Source organism: Chlamydotis macqueenii, chromosome 5 (assembly GCF_036417535.1).
Source record: "Chlamydotis macqueenii isolate bChlMac1 chromosome 5, bChlMac1.mat, whole genome shotgun sequence".
Lineage (NCBI taxonomy): Eukaryota > Metazoa > Chordata > Aves > Otidiformes > Otididae > Chlamydotis > Chlamydotis macqueenii.
The window spans coordinates 69,950,990-69,973,288 of NC_141560.1; the positions used below are offsets into that span (position 1 = coordinate 69,950,990).

At 45.1% G+C, this 22,299-nt stretch overlaps 1 protein-coding gene across 2 annotated transcripts in view; it reads right to left on the reverse strand.

Annotated features, from left to right (window-relative positions):
- Positions 1 to 22,299, reverse strand: part of LMO2 (LIM domain only 2) — a 48,684-nt gene that overhangs the window by 2,061 nt on the left and 24,324 nt on the right. Inside the window, exons 1-3 of one of the 2 annotated variants that reach the window (XM_086748226.1) lie at positions 5,632 to 5,989; positions 5,369 to 5,537; positions 1,567 to 1,782 (exon numbers count right to left, since the gene is read on the reverse strand). In XM_086748226.1, the coding sequence (XP_086604352.1) occupies positions 1,567 to 1,782; positions 5,369 to 5,537; positions 5,632 to 5,638 (392 nt within the window). In that variant the 5' untranslated portion in view covers positions 5,639 to 5,989. Of the gene's footprint in view, positions 1 to 1,566; positions 1,783 to 5,368; positions 5,538 to 5,631; positions 5,990 to 22,299 lie in introns of those variants that run through there. The other variant, XM_086748227.1, reaches the window with a different exon arrangement.

A 22,299-nucleotide genomic window follows, 5' to 3' on the forward strand; every position in this document is an offset into this window, starting at 1 on the left:
ACATTATAAGTTGCATTATTAAATACATTAAAACGTTGAAATTCACTGCCAGAAAATACATTAATTGTATTGCCATCCCTTCTGTTGCTTCCATTTTAAGAAAGAAAGTGTTTGGAAAGTGTCATGAACACCAGATTGCTGCTGGACTGGTGTGCATTGAATATTCACAAGTGATCCCATTAGCAGAATTCAGTTCTTGGTTTCTGCTCAGCATCAGTAAAGCTCAGGGACACCATAACTAGGAACTCCACTGAGGTTTTGGGCTGGTTTTTATTGGCAGGTAAATTAGCCATCAGTAAGGTAGCTGAAAACATATCAAATACCATTATTCTGTTCCACAACCACCTGAGACACTAGGGATCCTTTAGAAGAAATGGGACAAAACCAGCACAGCAAAGATCAATACACTTCAATTGTAATAAAAAATTTAAAGATCCTTTATTATAAATTTTTATGAAATCTCCTAATCTCAATGTAATCCTTCTCCTTACAAATTTGGGCAAAACAGACAGGCAGAGAGATGTCCATGAAAATACCTGTAACAAGTGTGTTTGTAGGATCTGATTGAGCAAAACGAGTAAATTCGTGTCTATTCAGGACCAGGCTTAAGAACTCTAAAAATCCACTGGATCCACATAAGTGCAATCAAACTTTCCTGTACTGGCTGTAGCCTTGCAATAAACATACAGCACGGTGCCTCCTCCTGCTTGAAGCATCCCAGATAACTTTACCAGCGATGCAGAAAAAGACAGGGCTCAACCCGTGTATAAAAGGCGGCGACCTCAGACACCAAGCAGGGACAGTAGTGGCATCAAGCATCTCTTACAGAGTTGATATTACTGCATCAGGAAAATGAATTTAATTCAGTTACCTTGGATACCATGTTCTTAAATGAGAGAACTAACGACCTTTCATTAGTTGCCCATCTTGGCACCTGGTTTTATATCCCTTTCAGCTCCAAGACGATGCTTGGAGAAGGACAGAACTTCTTAAAAACATTCGGAGGAACCGGTGCATTGTCAGCTCAGGGGGAGATTGCTGAAATTAATTGCCATTTCCCCATTCCTACTTGCCTGAACCCCATGCTGATACTGTGCGGTTCGCCGGGTCGTGTCTGAGCAGGCTGATGGACGCCAACAACCACAAAGTCCTAGGAGTCCTTACTATATGTTCTTTACATTTTTAAATAATTCTCTTTTGTCCACCACAGAGAGCAATGCTTTCACTTTCATTTAAAAATGGGGTTTTTTTTCCAACAAGACTTTTAAGATTTAACCTATAAACAATTGTAAGTGGCACAATCAACACAGATAACATCTAGATTTATCTATAACTTACAGAAGAACCCCAGCAGTACCATAAAGCATCTGTGTATGAATCCAAAAATATAGAAGCCCGTATCGTAAACCTGAGCTGGCAAAGGCTTCTGTGTTACAGCTGTGACTGCTGACAGGCTTTACGTTTAAGAGTAATCGAAAATGAATTCTTTATGGATCTCACTAGCTGTACCAATTAAGTGAACAAGCAAAGCTGAGATGATGGAAAGAACGGGAGTGGGCTGCCTACCTGAGATAGTCCCTCCTGCAGAGCTTTCTGCCTAGTTTGTAGTACAACCGTCTCCCCACTTCTCCGAGCCTGCAGCCGCACAGGTCGCAGCTGAGGCAGTCTTCGTGCCAGTACTGGTCGATGGCTTTCAGGAAATAGCGGTCCCCAATGTTCTGCTGGCAACCGCCGCATGTCAGCAGCGAAGGGGGAATCTGGAGGACCTCATCCACCGGCTCCCTGAGGGAATGAAAGAATCATTGGAGAAGGAAAATGGACTCTGGAAGCATCCACATGAGAAGAGGGAGATGGAAAAACACAACACAAAAAGATTGGTCAAGTTAGAGCAGGGATTACATCCTCATTTTTTCTCCCAGTGGAGTAAATGGTTTATCCTAACATCAGAAGGAGCAGGACGTCACTCTTCTTTTTCTTTAAAAAAAAAAAAAAAGAATAGCTTAAAATTTAAAGAGTCATTAAGAGTATGCAAAAATTTGCTATTTTTTTATGTTTCTTCAAAGAGTAATGCATAAAGATGACAATCTCTGTATCACTCCTGTGTATTCATTACTGTAAAGGCATCTACTGCTTCAGTAGGACATCGGTGGCTGTGTAGACTCATCATTTTTCTTCTCCTGGACAGAACATGAATTGCTCAGTCATGTGTCTCAATCTTACAAATCTTATAAAAGAACTAACTTTCCCATAAGGTGATTCTTCTGCAATTAAAGATGTCACTTTTTCAAAAGTAAATCACAAAGCTGCCTGGAGTAATTTCATAGAAATGCTGGTTATGTCCGTGCAGACTGACGCATGCCAACAACCACCAAGTTCTTACTATATTCCTCAAATTTTCAAATAATCCTGGTTTGTCCACAACTCACAGCAATGCTTTCCTTTCCATTTTTAAAAAATGCTTTTTTTTTTTTCCCAACAAGATTTTTAAGATTTACCTATAAACAATGTAAGTGACCTAATCAACACAGAAAACCGCTGGATTTACCTGTAACTTACTGCAGAACCCCAGCAGGACCATAAAGCATCTGCACATGAACCCCAAAATATATCAGCCTGTATTGTCAACCTGAGCTTGCAAGCTTTGGCTGTCAGTGCTGCTGCCAGCGAAGGGAATTTCTGTCTCCCCAAGGGCTAAAGGACCAGAAAAGGCACCTGAGGGATTTTACATGCAGTCAACTTGCCGTTGGGAAATGTAAATATGAAGACTAAGCCTGGTTTAAGTTGTGCTGCTGTTTTTAACAGGGCCAGAATTTTACCTGGTGCTACTGCAGGACTTCTTTTTTTCCTTCAGCTGAGGATGTAAATCCCCTGGGATGGGTCTGTACCAACATAGCTCAAACAATTATTTGGGATTCACACATCCCAGTGTGAAAAGAGACACAAATCTTTACTGTGATATTAGCACTGACTATTCCTGCATTGTATTGTTTTCCCTTTCTAAAAAGCTCTGAAATCTAAGATGGTTCTGCTAATACCTGGGGATAAAGCAAGAGTTTTCTTTGGAGCTACTTTCTTAAGGAATTTGCTTTGCCTTTTTGTGTAATTTTGCAAGTTCTGCAAAAAAAAAAAAAAAATCAGCAATAAATAAATAAATAAATAAATAAAAGAAAGGCGCCTGAGCTCAGTTCTGCAAGGTTTGCAGTGACTTGGTGCTGCCACTGAGGACCTCATCCAAACCCCGGGGAAGTTAACAAAACAACTATTGGCTCAATCCTTTAAGCACTTGCTTAATTCTAAACCCGTGGCTAGCGGCAAGGAGGGCATATGTTTGCCCACTTATGCTTCACTGGATGACGAGTGCGGTGCTCAATATCTGCTAGAGTGGAGCTCTAAGTTTTTTTTCCTGCGTTATCGGGTTCTTGCTCCAGCACAGAGTCCCTCAACGCTTTTTTTTCCCCCATTGCTGGTCTCCTTCAGGCTGGTGGGGCAGAGAAGACCTGTGCTGATGGAGAAGTCTCAGGCTGCTCCCAGTTTCCAGCAGGCAACATGAAAAAAATTCTGTTACTACTTATTTACCGCATCAGCGGTTTTCTGGGCAGAAATTAATTTCTTCAGCAGGGAGAAACGACCACTGGTCAAGAACTTCTGTGCTGAGAAACTGATTCTGCAGTTTTTATTTAGGCAAGCTGAGCCCAAAGATATTATCTGATTATGTTCTGTTCTGGTTTTTACTCTTCTAAGTTTAAACTGCTGTGCCTTGCAAGTTGTGTCATAACATCCCTCTCCCACCAGCTCCCCATCCTGCGAGCTTTTCTTAAAATCCTGGGGAACTCTGTATGTGATCAGGCCCTCATTCTTCCAAATTTATTCCCATATTCCTTTCCCTAATCTGCAGACTCCACTCTGACAAGTTCTGAGAGCCTTCCAACAGAAGGAAATGCACAGTGTTATCCTTTATTATCCATCATTTGAAACTTCAGAGTATCCCAAAATATTTCATGGTATGGATGTTCAGGGATCACCAGCCAGGTTTCTCTGAAAGCCCCGAACTCCGGAGCAGCCTGGCGGATATTTGCGCAGAAGAGAATTGCTGGTTTATGTGTTAACTTTTTGATGTCCATAGATTTCTAAGCCAGCACTTAAGTGGGTAGAACACAAAGTAGGTAAATCAATAAAGATTACTAAAACTTTGTAGTTGAAACCTGGACATCATACATCTAGGAGCTTGGATTATAGTTTGTTTTTTTTTTTTAAAAAAAAACCAGTATAAAATAAGAGAAAATGTAACATACAAAACATCAGATGTGACACGGAATGAATTGATTTAATGCCCAAAAGAAACACTTCCCATGTGCTCACTCAGGGCTTCAAGCGATGGCATTTTTAGTATCTCACAGGAAACAAAGCACGAATGACTCAAGTTAGTAAGAGCAATGGTTTAAGCGTTATCTGAAAATGGAGATTTTATAATTTTTTTTTCTTCTCCCTTACCACTATTCCAAATAAGCCCAACTGCAGCTATTAGCATGTAGAGGTCTGCAATGACTCCAGGTTCATGCCAGTTCCCGCTGTCCTGCCCAGCAGGATGTGTGCGGAAGGGACGGGAGAGCTGCGGAACACAGCCCAAAAGCCTGGCTCAGGACACGGGAGCCGCTTCCCCGAGTGGGCAACCCAAGGGGGGAAATTGTCATCTTCTACACTACAATCAAGTCTTTCTCCATGCCCTTTGCAGAACACCCTGCCCCCACTGAAGCTGTTTAAACACGCTCTTGAAAGTTGCATTATGAAAATGTGGAAGTTGGGCACCCACAAGATAACAGCTCTGACCTTTCCCTAGAATGGGCTCCAGCGAGTTGGGCAGATCAAGGAGGGGTCCCTCCGAACAAAAAACGCCTTCAGATTTGGCAAGCGGGATGCTCTCCCTTTGCCGAACCCCTTCCCCTTTCCTTGTGTGGAAAAATACCCTGCCCGGGGTTGGGGGGGGGGGGGTTGCCCGGGTTTCCCTGCTCTTTGCCAGAACTTGGGAAACCTCTCATCAATCTCCACCCCACCGCCAGCCCCATCCATGGGTCCGGTGGCAGCAGCAAGAGGGGAGAGCCCGGGGATTTGGGGTCTCGCTGGGGCTCGGTGACCGGTTGCCTTCGCTGCGGCTCGGCACGGGGAGGGGAAGGGAGCAGCGGGGGCCGGGAAGGGGTCGGATGGGAAGGGAAGGGATCTGATGGGAAGGGATCTGATGGGAAGGGATCTGATGGGGAGGGAAGGGATCTGCCGGGCACACAATACCGATGAAGTGGCTCCGGTGGGTACGACGAGTGGCCATCGCGGGTGGGAGAGGGGGGAAGCCGGGAAGAAAAAAGAGGCGACTTACTCGGAAGGATCGAGGCTTTTCCTCTCGATGGCCGATGACATTGGCAGGGCCGGTTCCTTTGTGGCGTGCCTGGGGTGGGCTCTGCCCCCGCAGAGGCTGTCCGCTCGCGGAGCCTTGTCACCCGTGGAGTTCCCCCTCCGCCCCCCGATGACATTCACAGGATTTCCTCCTGCAACACCAAAGAGAGAAAGAAAGAAAGAAAGAAATAACGGGCTGGGGCTGCTGCCGTTGCCGTTACCGCTGCTCTGCCGCCGGGCTCTGACCTCCCATCCCCGCCGCTCTCCGCCGGCGGGCCCGATCCGGGGCCCGATCCCGGGGGGCTCCGGTAGCGATTTGGAACCGGTTGCCTCGGTTGCCACCCTCAGCCCTGGGCTCGGCTTAGGCTTTTCCAACCGTGCAGCTCCGCATAAGGCTCCGGAGCCGGGTGGATGTGCTGCAAAAGGGTGGGGGGTGAAGGAGGGGAGGAGGGGGTGTTATTTTGGTGATCGGTCCGTGGTTCGGCCCCGGGTCTCTGGTTTCATTTCCTTTTTCCTGATCACGATTCAAATACAATAGAAGGAAATCACACTTAAAGAGACAGCTGCCCGTTTCTTAACTGGACTCCTGGGGATTTGGCAATGCAAACAGCAGCATCACCGCTCGCTGGGTTTCTTAAAGGGACAGAGCCCGGGCTCCCCGGGGCCGGGGCTGGGAGCCGCCGCTACCTCTTCACCTTTTCTGACACTTCCCGGGTGGGCAGGGGGCTGCTCGGGCAGATAGGCAACCCCAGAATGATCCCAAGGCTTGGAAAAAAAAAAAAAAGAAGTGCCCGGTTCTGTGTTACCGGCTGCTTCTCAGCCCCACGCAGGACCGAAGCGCCAGCCACCCTCCCTCTCCTTGGCTTACATATATATGCACATCCCCACACGCACACATAATTTTTGTACGGTGCTTTGAGATCCACAGGTAAAGAAATTCCTCCGCTAAATTGTGTCTCATTTATATCCCCAAGTGAACCCTTGCGGGTGTCTGCTTCTAGACATCCCCTGCCTCTTGGCAAGCCATAGAACGAATTTATATCTCGACACCGTTTGATGTTAATGAGCTATAAAAGCCGGAGAGTACGAAGGATCGATCTGTAGTTAATCACAGAGAAGCGCAAGATGGGCAAGTCTTGCCTGAATATCTCCGATTCCCCTCCAACCCTTCCTCCTCTCCATCAGCACGGCGCATCCCGGAATGGAGTGATTTACAGTGCCGGAGTGAAAACTATGACAGCAATTCCAGCATCGCCCAGTCTCCGTGGCATTAGACGCTGGCCGTTGCTGGAGGCAGAGTTCTCAATGAGATGAACTGCTTGCTCTGTTAATTCCTTCAAAACCAGTAAGACAATATCTGTAATAAAGCACTGGTGAATAGCAGTAGAAATACTTCACTTCTATATAAATTCCCAGAAGAGAAGCGCGTTTGATGTCTATTTTTATGACTAGATTCTAATTTTTTCGGCTTTTTGGCAGCTAGGGATGTAATATCTGCAGGACGTTAATGAGCCCGATTCAAAGATTGCTAATGTCAACAGAAGGACTGCTACTCATTTCAAGGGGCTTTGAACCAAGCTCTCGCAATCCTTTAGAGCCATCACTGGTCGTTAGAACACATCTTTCTTATTCTTCCAAAACATTATCTCCGATGGATTTTAAGCTATTACAGTATGACAGTCACTCTTACTTCTGTTAAAGGAAAAGGTTCTTTTGTTAGGTTTTGCAGACACGACTGAATTATGATGACAAGTTCATTTCTTATGTATTTACAGTGTGATCAGAAAAGTAAAATGTAAACCCTTCCAGAAGACTGAATAATTAAACTATTGCAAGGACTCTCCTCCCCAAAATCTGCTAGAAACTTCATTATGTTGGCTTAAAAAATGAAAAATTAAATTTGAAGGTGGATCAAAAACATGCAGAAGGACTTCAAACATGTTAAAAGACATGAGCTTGGTTTCTCCTGTGTCTCGAGGTTTAATAAAGTACAAGCTCTGAGTCAAAATGACCCTGATGACTGGGGTATTCATATTCTGAATAGCTCCCGATGGAATTACGGAACAATTCCATAATGCCAGGTAAATTTTCTGGTTTCAGATGACGCACTTGTGCATACACTACAGACATGCTGGCATGCTGCCTCCCTTCTATTTATTTTTCCAAAATTTACAGGAAATTAATATTTTTAAGACCTCTGTCCCTTTGTCTAGCTAAAAGAGGTCAGCTGGTTCAAAAGTTTTGGTGAGGGACGAAAACATCGACATTGACACATAAGGAATTACTTAATTCCTTAGAAAAATGACATACAAATGAGGACTTGTAATATACAGTGGCCAGTGATTATTGGAAAACATAGTTTTGTAAGGTTTTGCAACACCTGTGTTCCTTGCTTTGGCCAGGCCACCTCAGGTCCAGCAGATAACCTCCCTGAAGCTGATGAGATGTTTCTCATGTTCATAGTCAAGTACGTGCATTGCTGTACGGTCCTGCAGACATCGCCTGTCTCCTCATCCAAAAAGAATTGTAATAAAAACTGCAAAATTATTTCTTGTTTTCTCTCCTTCCTGTGAAGGAGAGATGCTAGGCAAAGTCGTGAGGTAAGAAAAGTGTAAAAAAGCAGTCAATTTGCTGGTGCATAACTTAATAAATGTGTTGCTCCACCATGCTGAATGGGACAGTGCTGAAACTCGATCTGCTTAGACAGAGTAATCAGAAAATGCAGCCTGAGAATTCAAGTTGTCATGAGATCTTGAACAAATCCCAGAGGAAAGGCACCAGGCAACACCACACATCAAGCTACGTTTCAAACTAAACCAAAAGCTGGCTTTGCAGGAGCTTCTGGGGCAGAAGATGAAGAGAAGCTGCCAAGAAGCAGTGTCCTGGCCCGTTCGGTGTCTACCAAACTGCTGGGAGGTGTTTTGCTCCAGTGGCATTTCTGAAAGCACCTTTTCTTCCCGTTTCTGTGTTGGTGTTTAGTGCCAGTTCCCACTGGATTTGCAGCGAAAAAGCCCAACGAGAAGGTCCTCAGCATGCTAACCAAGAGCTGCATCTTCTCATATCTTTGAGGAGCAAAGAAGATGAATACTTTTTTTTGGGACAATTCAATTTTCCTTTATTGGGTTCACATGTAATAAACTCTTGCTCTGGACAGTGAAATTTGGCATTTCCAGCTGAGGACTCTTGTGTCGCACCAGACCGGTAATCAAGAGCGACTTCTTTTTTTCACCTTGAGCAAGTCCCTTAATACCATTTTGCCTCAATTTTCCCATCTGCAAATGTTTACTTCCCTCAGCAGAATTGGCTCCAGATTTACTTTTGCCTCCCGCTGAATAACATTCCCAAAGACAAAGCGTTATTCAGCGCTAGAATTGGTGGTGCCGACATTTCCTGCACAGGGACAAATAGACTAGCACTATTTTTAGTGAGGGCTTTTCTTTCCATTGTCCCCTTCTCTGTGAAGCTGTATTTTCCAGTGCTTTTTAGTGCAGTTTTTTTTTTTTTTTTTTGGTGTGTGTTCATTGATTGAAAATCATGAGTGATGAGGTTTGGTTTCAATTAAGTTTTATTAATACAGATCACGGACTAATTCTCGGAGCATGGCTGAGATCAAATCCATGGTTATTAACTGCATTTAGCAGCCAGGGCTTGGAATAACGTGCCATGAATAAGTTGGCTGGACTTTCCTATGTATTTCTGAATAAGAACATTTGATGTAAAACTGCATCATTTCTATGAGTGGTGTCATCTAAAGAAATAGCTCAACATCCCTGTTTCCAAAGAAATATCCTTTCTAGGACTCAGTATTTTCAGCTTGGTTTTGGAAGTGTGCTTCTTGGAGGCCACAGGATCATCATCATCATCGCCACTTCAGTCCCAGGCTGCTCCTACCTTTATTTCTTTTGTGTATCCCAGCTTTATTCTCCCTAGAGCTTATGGATACTATTGGACTATTTCAGGTCATCCTCATTTAGAGACGTCTGTATTGGGGAAGTTTAACTTTGCTGCCCTTAATAGCCATAATACCAGTTGCAGTTTATGAAGATTGAAGTCTCTGCATAGATACAAGAATTAAATCTCAGTGACGGAGGCCTAAATTTTCCATTAGTGCTTTCTGAGGTGTAGAAAAGTCAAGACCATGAGTAAAGGGGAATGATTAACGTGAAAGGTGGCAGAGGAAGAGGAATAAGGATTTCTGTGATTTGGGCTGTGTTCTGCCACTGACCCACCATTTGGTGTTAGAATAATCACTGCTCCGCTCCGTTCCTCAGTTTACCTAATTGCAAGGTGGGAGAATCCTCCTCCTTCCCACCACACTCTGGACTGAAGCTTTGACATGCCAGACCTTTGGCTGATGCTCTAAAGAAATTGAAAGTTTGGGTTAGTGTGGGGTTTTGAACACAGCTTTGACGCTGCAGAACCAGTTGGGACCTTGGTCTCTGTTAAAGAATACAGAATACTTGAGGAGGGCTATAAACCAGCTACTGCTGAGGACGTTTGACTGTGCCACTGGAGAATCAATGCGATACCAATAGTTGCTGATATCCCCACTACGTAATATTAATGGCATGAAAGGCACCAAATAATTAAAAGACAAAAAAAGATGTATTTATTGCCTTTTCATGCACCTGGAAATGTCTTTTTTAGCCAGTAACTTCTGTTCAAGTCTGTGCAGTCTCCACAAGTGCTGGTTTGGGGTTTTTTTTTTCATGTCGAAGACTCCACATCATTCTCCTAGCTAGCGTATTTTCTAACTTTCCTGAGGACAGAAGTGGTGCTAGCAAGGATAAGGAGTTTTCCTTGAGTGATAGGCACATGGACTAACTTGAATGTCCTTTGGAGGCTTTTGGTAATTTGCAATTCAGAGGACTTAAAGACTCCTGACCAAGGACACACTTCTCCTTTGGGGGGTTAACCTTTCCTTTGAACTGGAAGAAAACAAACCAGAACAATAAAAGCCACACTCAGGGCGAGGTCTGCCCTGGAACTGCGAGGTCCAGACATTAGATAAGAAGCCTGGTGCAGAATGAAGTTTGGGCAGTTACAAAGTTTTGTTTTGCTTTGCCTTATTTTCTTCAACAAGCAATAAAGATGAAAAAAAAAAATTTCCCAACCCAACTCTGTGTTTACAGCTGGGAGAAATCTTCGACTGCAGGTCACACCATGGATGGGGAAAAGTAAGTTACAGGCAGGCAGATGAAGGGGCTTTTCACTGCAAAAATGTGAAAGGTTCCTCCTCCTCATTTCTTCTCTCTTCTTTTATTGATTTCACTTGCTCCCATTGGATTCCCGATTTCGGTGACACCATCGAGCCCTCGCTGCCTTGCACACAAGCCAAATCCAATTCCCCTCTCATGGTTTTCATAAGGCTACGGCTCTACGCTGTAGTCCTTTCCAGTAATTTCACCTTGATCCATGGTAAGTACTCTCTCCTATGCTAAAGCATGGGAATCAGCTCAGTAAGGCACTGGGGATAGTTTTTTATTTCGGTATTAAATATCTCATCCCAACCCAGAGCCCTCAGAGGAGAGACGCATTGGAACCTAAACGGGTTCCAATGAGTCGGACCCACAAATGCTTTTAGTTTCGAATATAACCGGTGACTGGGGAAGCAATTCCCTCAGGGAAAACATCAGAGGGAGTCATGGACCAACCAGAAACTGCAGCTCAGGCTCCCCTGTTTCTATATACATACACACGTATGTATAGATATATTTATATGTTTATCTATTATATGTTTATCTATTTATATATACACACTCTTGTACGTGTGTATCTGTGTGATGTGTATGTAATTATAGATTTGTATATGTCTGCAGGTATTTGTAAACACACAGAGACACATACAGACTTGTAAGTCATGCAGTTTCATATTTTGCCGCTCTCCAAACTGTCTCCCAAGCCAAAATAACTTTTCAAGACTACCACAGGCTCTAACCAACACCCTTTCATGTTACCATCTGAGAGAGTCACCAGGTAGATGCAGTAACCTTGGTACCAGCTGGCCATACACCAGAAAGTCTATCATCGTGCCAGGAATGCACCAGTCCCCACGTTCCCCTACGTAATGTTGTTATTTCTGCTTTTAATTCCTTCTGGGGCTTTAACATGCGATAAAGCAATCTTCCCAAATTAAATGCAATAGGACATAGTTCTAATGGGGAAGTCTGGCGTCGCCTAGTTCACGATCATTCTGGTGCCACCGAGGAGGCAGAGTGGTTTAATGGGCAGCAGATAGGAGAGATGAGTTTTCCTTCCTGCTCCACCACTGATTCGAGAACCAAGACTTTGTGCCTGGGCTTCTCTTTTCCTGGTCACATCTTTTTCCAGCCTCTGAGCTTCAACCAGGCAAATCATTGTGTTTGCCTGGCATTGTTGGACGCACTGTTGAGTGGCCGTGGAAACAGGGAGACCTCCTGCTGTCCCATCCCAATGCACATGCATACCCCCAAAAATACATGACCTGGGGACCATTTAAGGTGCTTACACTTTGTGTGCAAGTACCATGGGCCTTTGGAAAAAAATGGCCAGAAGAAAAACAAACAGCTTGATTTGGTATTGTTACACCAGCTCAAATAAAAACTGTAGTGTGGAGAAACCAAGTTCACCTCTTCATTTCAGAAGCTGAAGCTTAGCTTCAAATCTCATCACTCACTTTCCCACGTTTCCTACAGAAATTCATCTAATGTGCTTCCTACTGTGAGTCTGTCCAAGCTTCATCCATAGCCCAGCGTGCTGGACCACTTCTCACCACTGCTCTGGTGAGACACCACCTGCAGTACTGCGTCCAGTTCTGGAGCCCCCAACATCAGAAGGACATGGAGCTGTTGGAGCAGGTCCAGAGGAGGGCCACGAAGATGATCAGAGGGCTGGAGCACCTCTCCTATGAGGACAGGCTGAGAGAGTTGGGGCTGTTCAGCCTGGAGAAGAGGAAGCTCCGGAGACACCTTATAGTGGCCTTCCAGTACCTAAAGGGGGCTACAGAAAAGATGGGGAGAAGCTCTTCAGCTGGGCCTGTTGTGACAGGACAAGGGGTAATGGTTTTAAAATAGAAGGATGCAGATTCAGACTGGACATTAGGAAAAAATTTTTTACGCTGAGGGTGGTGGAACACTGGAACAGGTTGCCCAGAGAGGTGGTGGATGCCCCATCCCTGGAAACATTCCAGGCCAGGCTGGACGGGGCTCTGAGCAACCTGATCTGGTTGGAGATGTCCCTGCTCCTTGCAGGGGGGTTGGACTGGATGGGCTTTAAAGGTCCCTTCCAACCCAAGCCATTCTGTGATTCTATGATTCTATATTCACTAATTCACCGGACTTCACTGGCACACCGTCAGCAGGTCTTCTAACGCTCTGCAGAAATATCCTGACTTGGGAATGTCTGATGCATCCTTTAAATTGCTTCCTTTTTTCTACATAACAAGGCTCTGTCGCAGGCATAACAGCCACCTAATTATTAACTTTGACCTTGGGAAAAAAAAGAAGCAGAGTGCATTTAATAACAACCTCAGTGAGCTCAGGTGGCTTTACAATTTCGTTGCATAATGTAGTCATGAGAAGAGGGTTACCAGGGAGATAATGGTAAACATCAGCCTTAATTCTGTCTGAAAAATAATTGGAGTGATCTCCCTTTGTGGCTGGGGTAGAGGAGAAAATTGGATGGGTAAATTTCCAGTAAAAGATGCTGCACTCTGCCATTGACCAAATTATTAGCTGCCTCTAAATGCTATGGGTATGAATTGTCTGGCTTCCTCTCCACGTGCACACGTCTGCGGGTAAGTGTCATTTAAATGAGAAAACAAGGTTGGTCGCGGAACAACTGGTATCTTTCCATGCTGGTACTACCTTTCCTGTTTACAGTGGCCCTATCAAACTCTTCTCTTTGTTGGAGCATTCATCAGTCCTGACCTTTTTTTTTAAAATATACCGCCCTTAACCCCTTTGTGACGTTGTCCATGAGGGTTGAAATTATCCCAGTGTGATCCTTTTGCCTTCACTGGGTTGCGGCGTGCAACCCACAGGGGAATCTGCTGCCGGCAGCCACCCGTTGTCCTGCATCCTCGCTCTCTGCAGCGGCTATGGCTCTGAAGCACCTGGCTCACCTCTGGAGCACCTCCATGGCGCTTAGCAGTGCCACCTCCTTGCTCTGGCAGGACATGGAGGAGTCATGCATGTGGCAAAGGAGGAGTCCTTTCCCACCCCATGTGGTCACCACCATTCGTCACTGATTTTTGCTTCTCTGCTGTGACCAACAGAACCCCTGTATGGACTTGGTGCCACTGGAAGTGCGGTCAGGGCGGCTCTCGGGTTGGAAATACGCCCAGAAGACAAGAAGAAGACATTTTTCTCTGGAGTACACCCTATCCTGGAGCTCTCCTTCCTAGTTTCTTAGTCCCTTTTGGGACCTTTAGACTCTGATGTCACCTACTCAAATTATCACCAGGAAGCGGCAGCTTCTCTTCCTGGTCAGCAGGAAAAACAGCGAGTCCTTCAGCTTCATTTATATTTAGAGCAGGCATTTAATTCCACAACCACAGGGGCTGAGCGTTTTCGGATTGAACTGTGGTTTCAATTCCCCATTGACTCAGTTCTTGAGTTAACTCAGCAGAGCGACGTGGAGGTGCGGCAACTCCAATCACATCCCCATCCGCTGCCCTCGACCAACTTGTTCACTCAGATGACTTCCATCAAGGTCTCCAGGTGGAATTGTTCAGCATCTCCTGTTAATACTTCAGTGAAAGCAGTGTTCGAAAGCTGCCTGTGTTTTCTAGTGTTTCTGCCAGCTCTGCTGCTGCTTTGGTGTGTCTTTTGAGAAGCAGGGGTTGGTGCTGGAGGTCCTGGTAGATCTGGGTGGATGGATCCCAGCAAGGCAGCAGGTAGCACTGGGAGCGCTGGTGGCTACGTGATACGGAGTAAGGAAACTGAAGGACTAGTGGAAAAACCTGTGGTGGGCATACACTTTCCAGCGCTCACAGCTCTTGCATCTCCCGTCTTCTAGGCAATTTGTCAGCTCAAGTCCCATCGCCAGGACACAGAGACCTCTTTTTGGCAGAGCCACTGAGCCATCTGCTTCCAACTGCTTCTGGTTCCAGCCAAACAACGTTTTCTCTGCATAGCTTTCCACCAGCTACGGGTAACCTCCACATGACCAAGCTCCGCTGGCGGCAAAACCCAGGCCCTGCTAGGCTCGGACAGCATCCAGCACTGCGGTACCGCTGTGCTCTCCCTCTCCATTCCTCCGCAGATCCCTCTTGGTGTTGAGCCATGCTCGTTGGCACAAACGCATCCCTTAGAGCCGCTTCCTACTGCCCAATTAGAAGGCTGTCAGCGACGAGGCCATCACTCCTCCCGCAGCTTCTGACAAGCCCGGACACCGCTATACTGCTGCAGAAGATTAAAGGAGCCTTGGCTTTGTGTTTCCCGGCGGCTGTGCGCTAGCCAGAAACTAATTCCCCTTCCCGATGAATGTGTATGTGGGACGACTAATAGGCTCTGTAAGCCTGTCTTCATTCCTTATTAAAAGGAACGCGCCATCCAAAGAACAGAGCTGTCTAATACACATTTCTCCCCCGTTTCCCCTTTCATCAAGCCTCAAGAGAGTTGTGGTTCCTGAGAATGAGAGACTTTGGGAGGCGGAGGTGCTTTCTAGTAGCTAAGGCAGGGCTGAGCATCGGGAATCCTAGATGCTTTTTAACAATCCATTCGGAAGCGACGGCGATTGCGTTCGCTCTCCAGCCACTGCTTACCGCGCGGCACATCCTCTGAAACTGAGGAGCAGATGGGTGTGTGATGCTTTCGCCTCTGGATTGCCGGCTCAGATCCGCTCTAGGATGGTGGGAACAGGACCTCGTTGTGCCCTGAAGGCTCCGTGGCAGCCAGTGTGAAATGAGTTGAGCGACAATCCCGTACATTAACTTTACCACCAAGCATAAAGATTACCGGGTAGTACGGAAGAAATGTTGCTGTAATCTCCTGCAGCAGTACAAAGGTGCTGGGATTTGTCAGGCACCAGCAGGAGTGATGGTCTGGGGGGGACCAGGCCTCAACAGCATCCCAGGGTGCATCTGAGACTGCACTTGGCCCATTAACCTCCGAATTCCGGCTGCTTTACACGGTAAACCTGGCTGGTGGGATATGTAGCTAAAATAATTGATTACCTATAAATTCCACCTAAATTCACGTAGTGTCAAATAAAGTGTGCCTCCTTATAGTGGTGTAAATCTGGAGTAATTCCACTGAAGCCTAGGAAATGTAAGGTCAGTGGAGTTGATGAGCATTAAACTAGCATCGTTGAGAATCATTTTTCAGCTATAAAGAATGACAGATAAATGTCCTTTGAATTTCTGACCCCACTATGAAAATGAAATAGAAGATGTGGAAACCCTTTGAAACTGATAGAAATGTCTCCGTCTTAGATCTCTCTCCGTTAATCAAAACAAGGCACTGTAATCAGCTCCGATCCTGGCTCTATCTGTAAGGAACAAAGCGAACTCAGAAAATTAAATCATTTAACACGTTATTTCCTTCCTCATTTGGGTGCCGATTGAGCTTGTTGCACAATTTCTTCCCCCTCCTCGCCCTGCAGCTGGGTTATTGCGAGGGCTGCGGGGGCTGTGGCGGGGCAGGAAGGTCTCCAGCGTTCCTGTTTACTGGAGGGATGGCTGCTTTGGGAGATTCGCCTTTAGACTCGGAGATTTCTTCACTGCCTTCCTGATGGCTGATTTCCTATTTCCTTTACTACCTGCTGAGTAGGAAACTTGGGACAGACCTAACTGGAGAATATTTTCTATACTGTTAAACCATATCGGCAAAATACTGATTTTGTAGCCACAGCTTAAACCTTAAGCATCTTCTGGAGGAGTTTCTTCCAGCCTCACTCGGGTGGAACACACTCCGTTGGCAACAGAGCAATTTTGCTGGGATGAATTATTCTGTGCTAGGAGCTTCTGCCAACACCGTGGTGTTGATCGGGCGCCGTTTCTCCTTCCACCTCTGAGCCGGCCCCAGTTTGTAGTGTAGGCTTAGAGTATGTGACCAACTTGAGGCCATTCACAGCCAGTGAACACAAGGCTGACTCTGAAATCTAGTGGCCTTCACCACCGTAAGTGTGGCAGAAATTACATACTTTAAGCTGCCTTTACGTTTATCTTTGGGAAAAGGCTGAATTATGACTTTTTTTTTTTAAGATAACACAAATAGAACCACCAGACTGTTAAAGTAACATTGTCTACACTGAATGGATAAACCTTGTTTTATAGATTTAGGGTTTTTTAGATTTTAGATTTATTTTATAGATTTACAGTTTCCATCTGGGAAGACTTTTATGACTAGCAATTGTTCAGGGAATATTCTAAAGATATTTTGGTTGTTTTGCGTCATAGGAAATATAATAATTACGTAGCCAGTGGCCTGGACAGAGGAAAAATATTTCCAAGGTGGGACAACTCCCCTACTATTTCAACAACAGTTATAAATAATATGAGAATTTGCAATCACAGCATCATTTTCTGTATTTTCTTCCCACTGCCCTGTGAGTGTTGCAGAATTAATGGCCCTTCCAGTCATTATTTAGCTGTGGAAAAGACATCATTTTAATTTGGAAGGTGGGATTTGCTTTGCTGTCTTAGGAGAGCGTCCACAGAGATCCTACAGGTACTTTCTACACTGTTGCTTTTCTGTGACTCGTTTAAAGTTTTTTAATCGGTTTTTTCCCTGTTCTCTTCAGCCCCCTCTCTAACCCTTCTGTGTTCTCGAGAATTCACCAAAACACTAAGCAGGAATTTCTGGCCAGATAAAGATTACTTTTCTCAGAAAAAAAGCACCCACTGTAGTTTTCTAATTATTTCTATTTCAAATAGATTTCCTGTTAACGACACCTACAGGAAGTAAATGCAAATCTGTTACGCATCGGTTTCTTAACTAAAGTACTTTGCATTCCGCCGCTAATAATAAGCGATGATTTTCGATTGACAACTTACTTCCTCCCCGGTGTCGTTTAGGGAAAGTGTCAAGGAGAAAACTGTCAGGGAGAGGAATAATAATAATAAATGGCTGCTGGCCTGGCTGGGTTTCCTGCAAAGGCTGCCTTTGCACAGATGGCTTCCTGCGATAGCTCTTCCCGGGCACGGCCGCTTGCTGGGTACCGGCTCGTATATATCAGCGGTGAAGGTTTGATGGCTGTAAAACATCTGTGGGCTAGGGCTTCGGCTGCGGTTGGGTCATCTGGGCTTCTTGGACCTATATCAGAAAATGGATCAAATATTTGCTCTGCGTTTCTCTGATTTCTCACAGCGAAGAAGGGTGGATGGTTTAAACCTCACCGTTTTCTGTGTTTGTACAGGACGGGTACAAAGCAGTGAACTGAGGTGTGGGGCAACTGAGTGCTTTGTTCCGGGGGCTGTATGAGCAGAGGTGGGCTATGAACGACGCGACTTAGTGCAATGTGGTAGCTGATAGCCTATATTTCTTATTTCCACCATGCTTTCTGAAAATTTCCTACCAAAATCAACAGCAGCAGTCAGTTTATCTTGAGGAGATTTTGCTAGTGTACATGTCAAAGGACCACTATTTATCAAGACTATTTCAGCTTTAATAAGTTTCGGGTGTTGTCAAATAAATTCCTAGTCAGTGTGGGCAAAATTTACTCTACCTTCATACAGTCCTAGCTTGTACTTATAAGCTCAGTAGTAGCTGCTGTCCTCCTGCCTCTTGAGTAAGTAGGAAAATCTCTTCATCCACGTACACGCATTGTACATCCCCAGCCCTACTGCAATGCTTCTGCTGTGGCCTAGAGAGAAATCCTGGTTTAGAAAGACTTCCCAAACCATTCTGCCACTGGTCCCCTGCTTAACAGCTCTGCAGGATTCAATTCTTCTATGTGAAGACTGATTTCACAGTTTCTGAGTTTAATATGAGTTTAATTGTGCTCTCAGTTACACCTTTGGTAACTCAAATATAGAATTTGTCCTGATATTCCTTCTGCAAGTGCATATATTTCTTTACTGCTAGGACAAGTGTGGTCTTGTGCAATGAAAATATTTGAAAGTTTGAAAATTACTCTAAGACCATGAAATCAAGCTAGATTTTTATGGGGAAAAAAAAAAGCCTCAGTCCCACTGCATACAGCTCCAGCTCCAAATACATTTTATTCTTTATGAAAGCCTGATTTTTTTCCTTCTAAAGCTTCTGTTTAGCTTGAGTTTGAATGATTGTACGATTGACTGACAGATGGAGAGACAGACATGCTGCCAGAGGGATGCTGTTAGGGTCAAGCTCTTCCAAGTTGCCTTGGCCAACATTTACCTGAAGCCTATCACCTCTTGCCTGTACTGCCTTAGAGATGAGATGGCTCACATCTAACCCAACTCACCAAAAGCTTGGGAGAGCTCGAATGTTTGGCAGAAATCACTAAGTTTGTATGCAAACATTTATAATAAAACTTAACACTCTCTTTTTCACTGCTTTTCTCTGAAGTTTTAGTTTTCTAAGAAGCTGCCCATTTTCCTTTAACTACACAACAAAACGCCTACCTTCAATATCATAGAATCACAGAATGGTTTGGGTTGGAAAGGCCCTTTAAAGCCCATCCAGTCCAACCCCCCTGCAAGGGGCAGGGACATCTCCAACCAGATCAGGTTGCTCAGAGCCCCGTCCAGCCTGGCCTGGAATGTTTCCAGGGATGGGGCATCCACCGCCTCTCTGGGCAACCTGTTCCAATGTTCCACCACCCTCAGTGTAAAAAATTTTTTCCTAATGTTCAGTTTGAATCTGCTTCCTTCTATTTTAAAACCATTACCCCTCATCCCATCACAACAGGCCCTACGGAACAGTCTCTCCCCATCTTTCCTGTAGGCCCCCTTTAGGTACTAGAAGACCACTATAAGGTCTCCCCGGAGCCTCCTCTTCTCCAGGCTGAACAGCCCCAACTCCCTCAGCCTGTCCTCACAGGAGAGGTGCTCCAGCCCTCTGATCATCTTCGTGGCCTCCCCTGGACCTTCTCCAACTGGTCCACGTCCTTCTGATGTTGGGGGTTCCAGAACTGGACACAGTACTGCAGGTGGGGTCTCACTAGAGCAGAGCAGAGGGGCAGAATCCCCTCCCTTGACCTGCTGGCCGTGCTGCTTATGATGCAGCCCGGGCTGCAGTTGGCTTTCTGGGCTGCAAGCGCACATATCCACACATACCCACTCTGGACTCTTTTATCACCATGATATTTATTGCTAGCTGACCCCTGGAACCTATTCAGCATATAACTCTATTTTTTTTTTCTTTTTGACCACAATCCATTTGCCCTGTCTGCATGTGTTTCTCTCGCTCCCTGTATCTCATCCCATCCCATTAGCTCTCTGTGCTGAATAGCCTGTTCCAGGACATCAAACTTTAATTTAAACAGAAGATGATCAATAAGCTTAGCAAATTGCCTATGGCAACATCAGCACTTTGAATCAAAGGGTTTTACAGGTAATTTAAAGGGCATCCTCATTCACCCCCGCAGTGTGGTGGATACCTATTGCTTGCTTTGCCAATTACCACTCAGTTGGCTGAACAAGAGGAATAAGAGCTTTTTCTCCACACACAGGCTGGGAGATGGTACACAGCATCCATTCTAGGTGGTTTGCATGGTGCGTTTTGAAACCACAAAAGGCAGGGCATCTCAGGGGGGAGAAAAAATCTAACTCACAAGACTTGTTTTAAAAAAAACAAACACATCAGAGCTTAGAATCAATATCAGCACTAAAGAAAGAGAGATGTAAAAGGAAAATACACGCAGTCCTCTGTTCACCCCTGTTCTGCTGGTGCTATGGTACCACCATATTTTCAGGTAAGCGAGGAGAGACTCTATTTTAATCTGTTCCTAGAATCTCAGTGGTTTGATTTGCAGACATCCTAGGTAAATTCACATGGTTTCTGTCAGGGAATCACCTGTAACTGTTTTGAAGATGCTTTGTACCAAGTTCCATGTCCACTGATCTGGATGATGATAATCTAAAGTTGCGTTTATGTTGAACTATCCTCGAGGACACAAAGAGCTGATTTGAATACAATTGTGAAGAAAATGAACCAATGGGTTGGACTGATGGCTCAATAAACCCAACGGCTGCTGACACATGGGCGACGGTTTCCAGCTTCCCTCCGTCTTTTATCTTCTGACCCAGCAGTAGGTGAATACTGAACACCTACTGTATTGGCTTGAGCTCCCAGATACCTTTGTTGGAAGAAGAAACCTGTTACTGCATATGGAAGAGAGGAAAAGAAACGGGACAAAAACGGGCATCAGTCGGAGAGCGGCGCAGGAGGTGGCTGACAGCCAGCCCGCGGGAGAATGCAAAAAGCTCTTGAGATGTTCTGCAGGATTCATGACCTCTTGTGTCATGGAGGGGGGTTTTGAGGAGGAGGTAAACATCTCTGGCCCATGTTTCAGACTCGTAAACATTGTGCCCGGTTATTTAGGAGCACAGGGGGCTGATAACACCCCTGTAAGAGGGGATATGTGGTTCTAAGGGCACTGAGCTCCTAGCTGGCTCTAGGTCGGAAATTACACAATGGATGTTGAAATGCTGGCTTGTTGAAAAGCTGTCATTTGAGTAATGGATGCTTTATTTCCTGTTTTTGCTGAAAGCTAAAGCGAAACATAATTAGCAAGCGAGAAAGCAACCTTGGCAGCCAAACAAAAAAAGCACATTTTGGGCGCCTGAGCCAATTAAAATTGTTTATGTAGCCCATGAACAATATTTTTCTCCAAATCATTATAACTGAGAGAATTCATCACAACACAGCCAGGCTTGCGGCTCACGGACGTGATGTGCTGTGCTGGGGGCTGTCAGCTCCCAAGGATGAAGGGAGGACATGCTGCCACCTCCAAGATGCTTGTGGGGAAAGAAGAGAAAAGGCTTGTGACTGGAAGGGGAGGGCTCCACTCCCATTTCTTTTGGTTCTGGGTCGATCCCAAGCATATGAGAACTTTAATTTGCCTTCACGATTGAAATGTATATTAATTTTATATTACAAATCTCCTTCTTTTTTCAGCCTGTCTTACATTGCAAAAGCTGAGATCCTCTCCTTTTTATTCTATAAACTCATAGTTTAAGAAACCCACACTGACTTCCTTTCGATACTTGAAGCCATATCCTGCTTGATTCTCACGTAGACGCCCAGAGCTTCTGACGATGTAAGGTCTTCTATTCTTGTTAAACGAGAAAATAATCCTCTAGGAAAAAAAAATAAGTGGACAAATATTACTCCTATTTAGGGTGGTGGTCATCTGCTTCTCTTGTAACAAACTATTGTGCTTTCCATTTGTCTCTGAATTCCCAGCTTTCGTTCCTGGATGAGCAGTCATTTTAAGTGCAATATTTCAATGGATTCTAATGAATTGGCCTGTTTTGATCTTTTGCTTGTTTCTGAAGCAAAGTTAAATCCGGTTGTGAAAATTATCACCGCCCTTTGGTAAAAGTTATCTACGTCCTGACAGAAATAAAAGTGGATGGATCGATACAGAGGGGAAACACTTTTTCTGCCATGTAGCCCATTGCCAAGCAATAAACATTGAGTGCATACACATGCAAAATGAATGCTCTCTGTGTCTAGACTTGCCCAAAGCTGTATTTTTCTGTAAATGTGTTTTGCTTGCTGCCTATTTCTGGTCATGTTGAGTGCGTGCGTGTGCATGTTTATGTTATCGAGCGCAGCTTGCTTTGTTTCAGACTTTCCGAAAGAAAAATGCCTTGGGTGTGGCTTACCCTGGGAACGTTCTCAAAGCAAGATGTTGGGTGGGTGCTCGGGCTGTTTTGACTTGCCCTTGGTACAGAGTCTACAGCAACAAACAGGGCGAGCGGACTCACGGGTCATCACTGCTGGAAGCAGAAATCCCGTCTCAGTCTCCAAGCCCCGCTGGACTGAAGTGCTAAACAGGCGC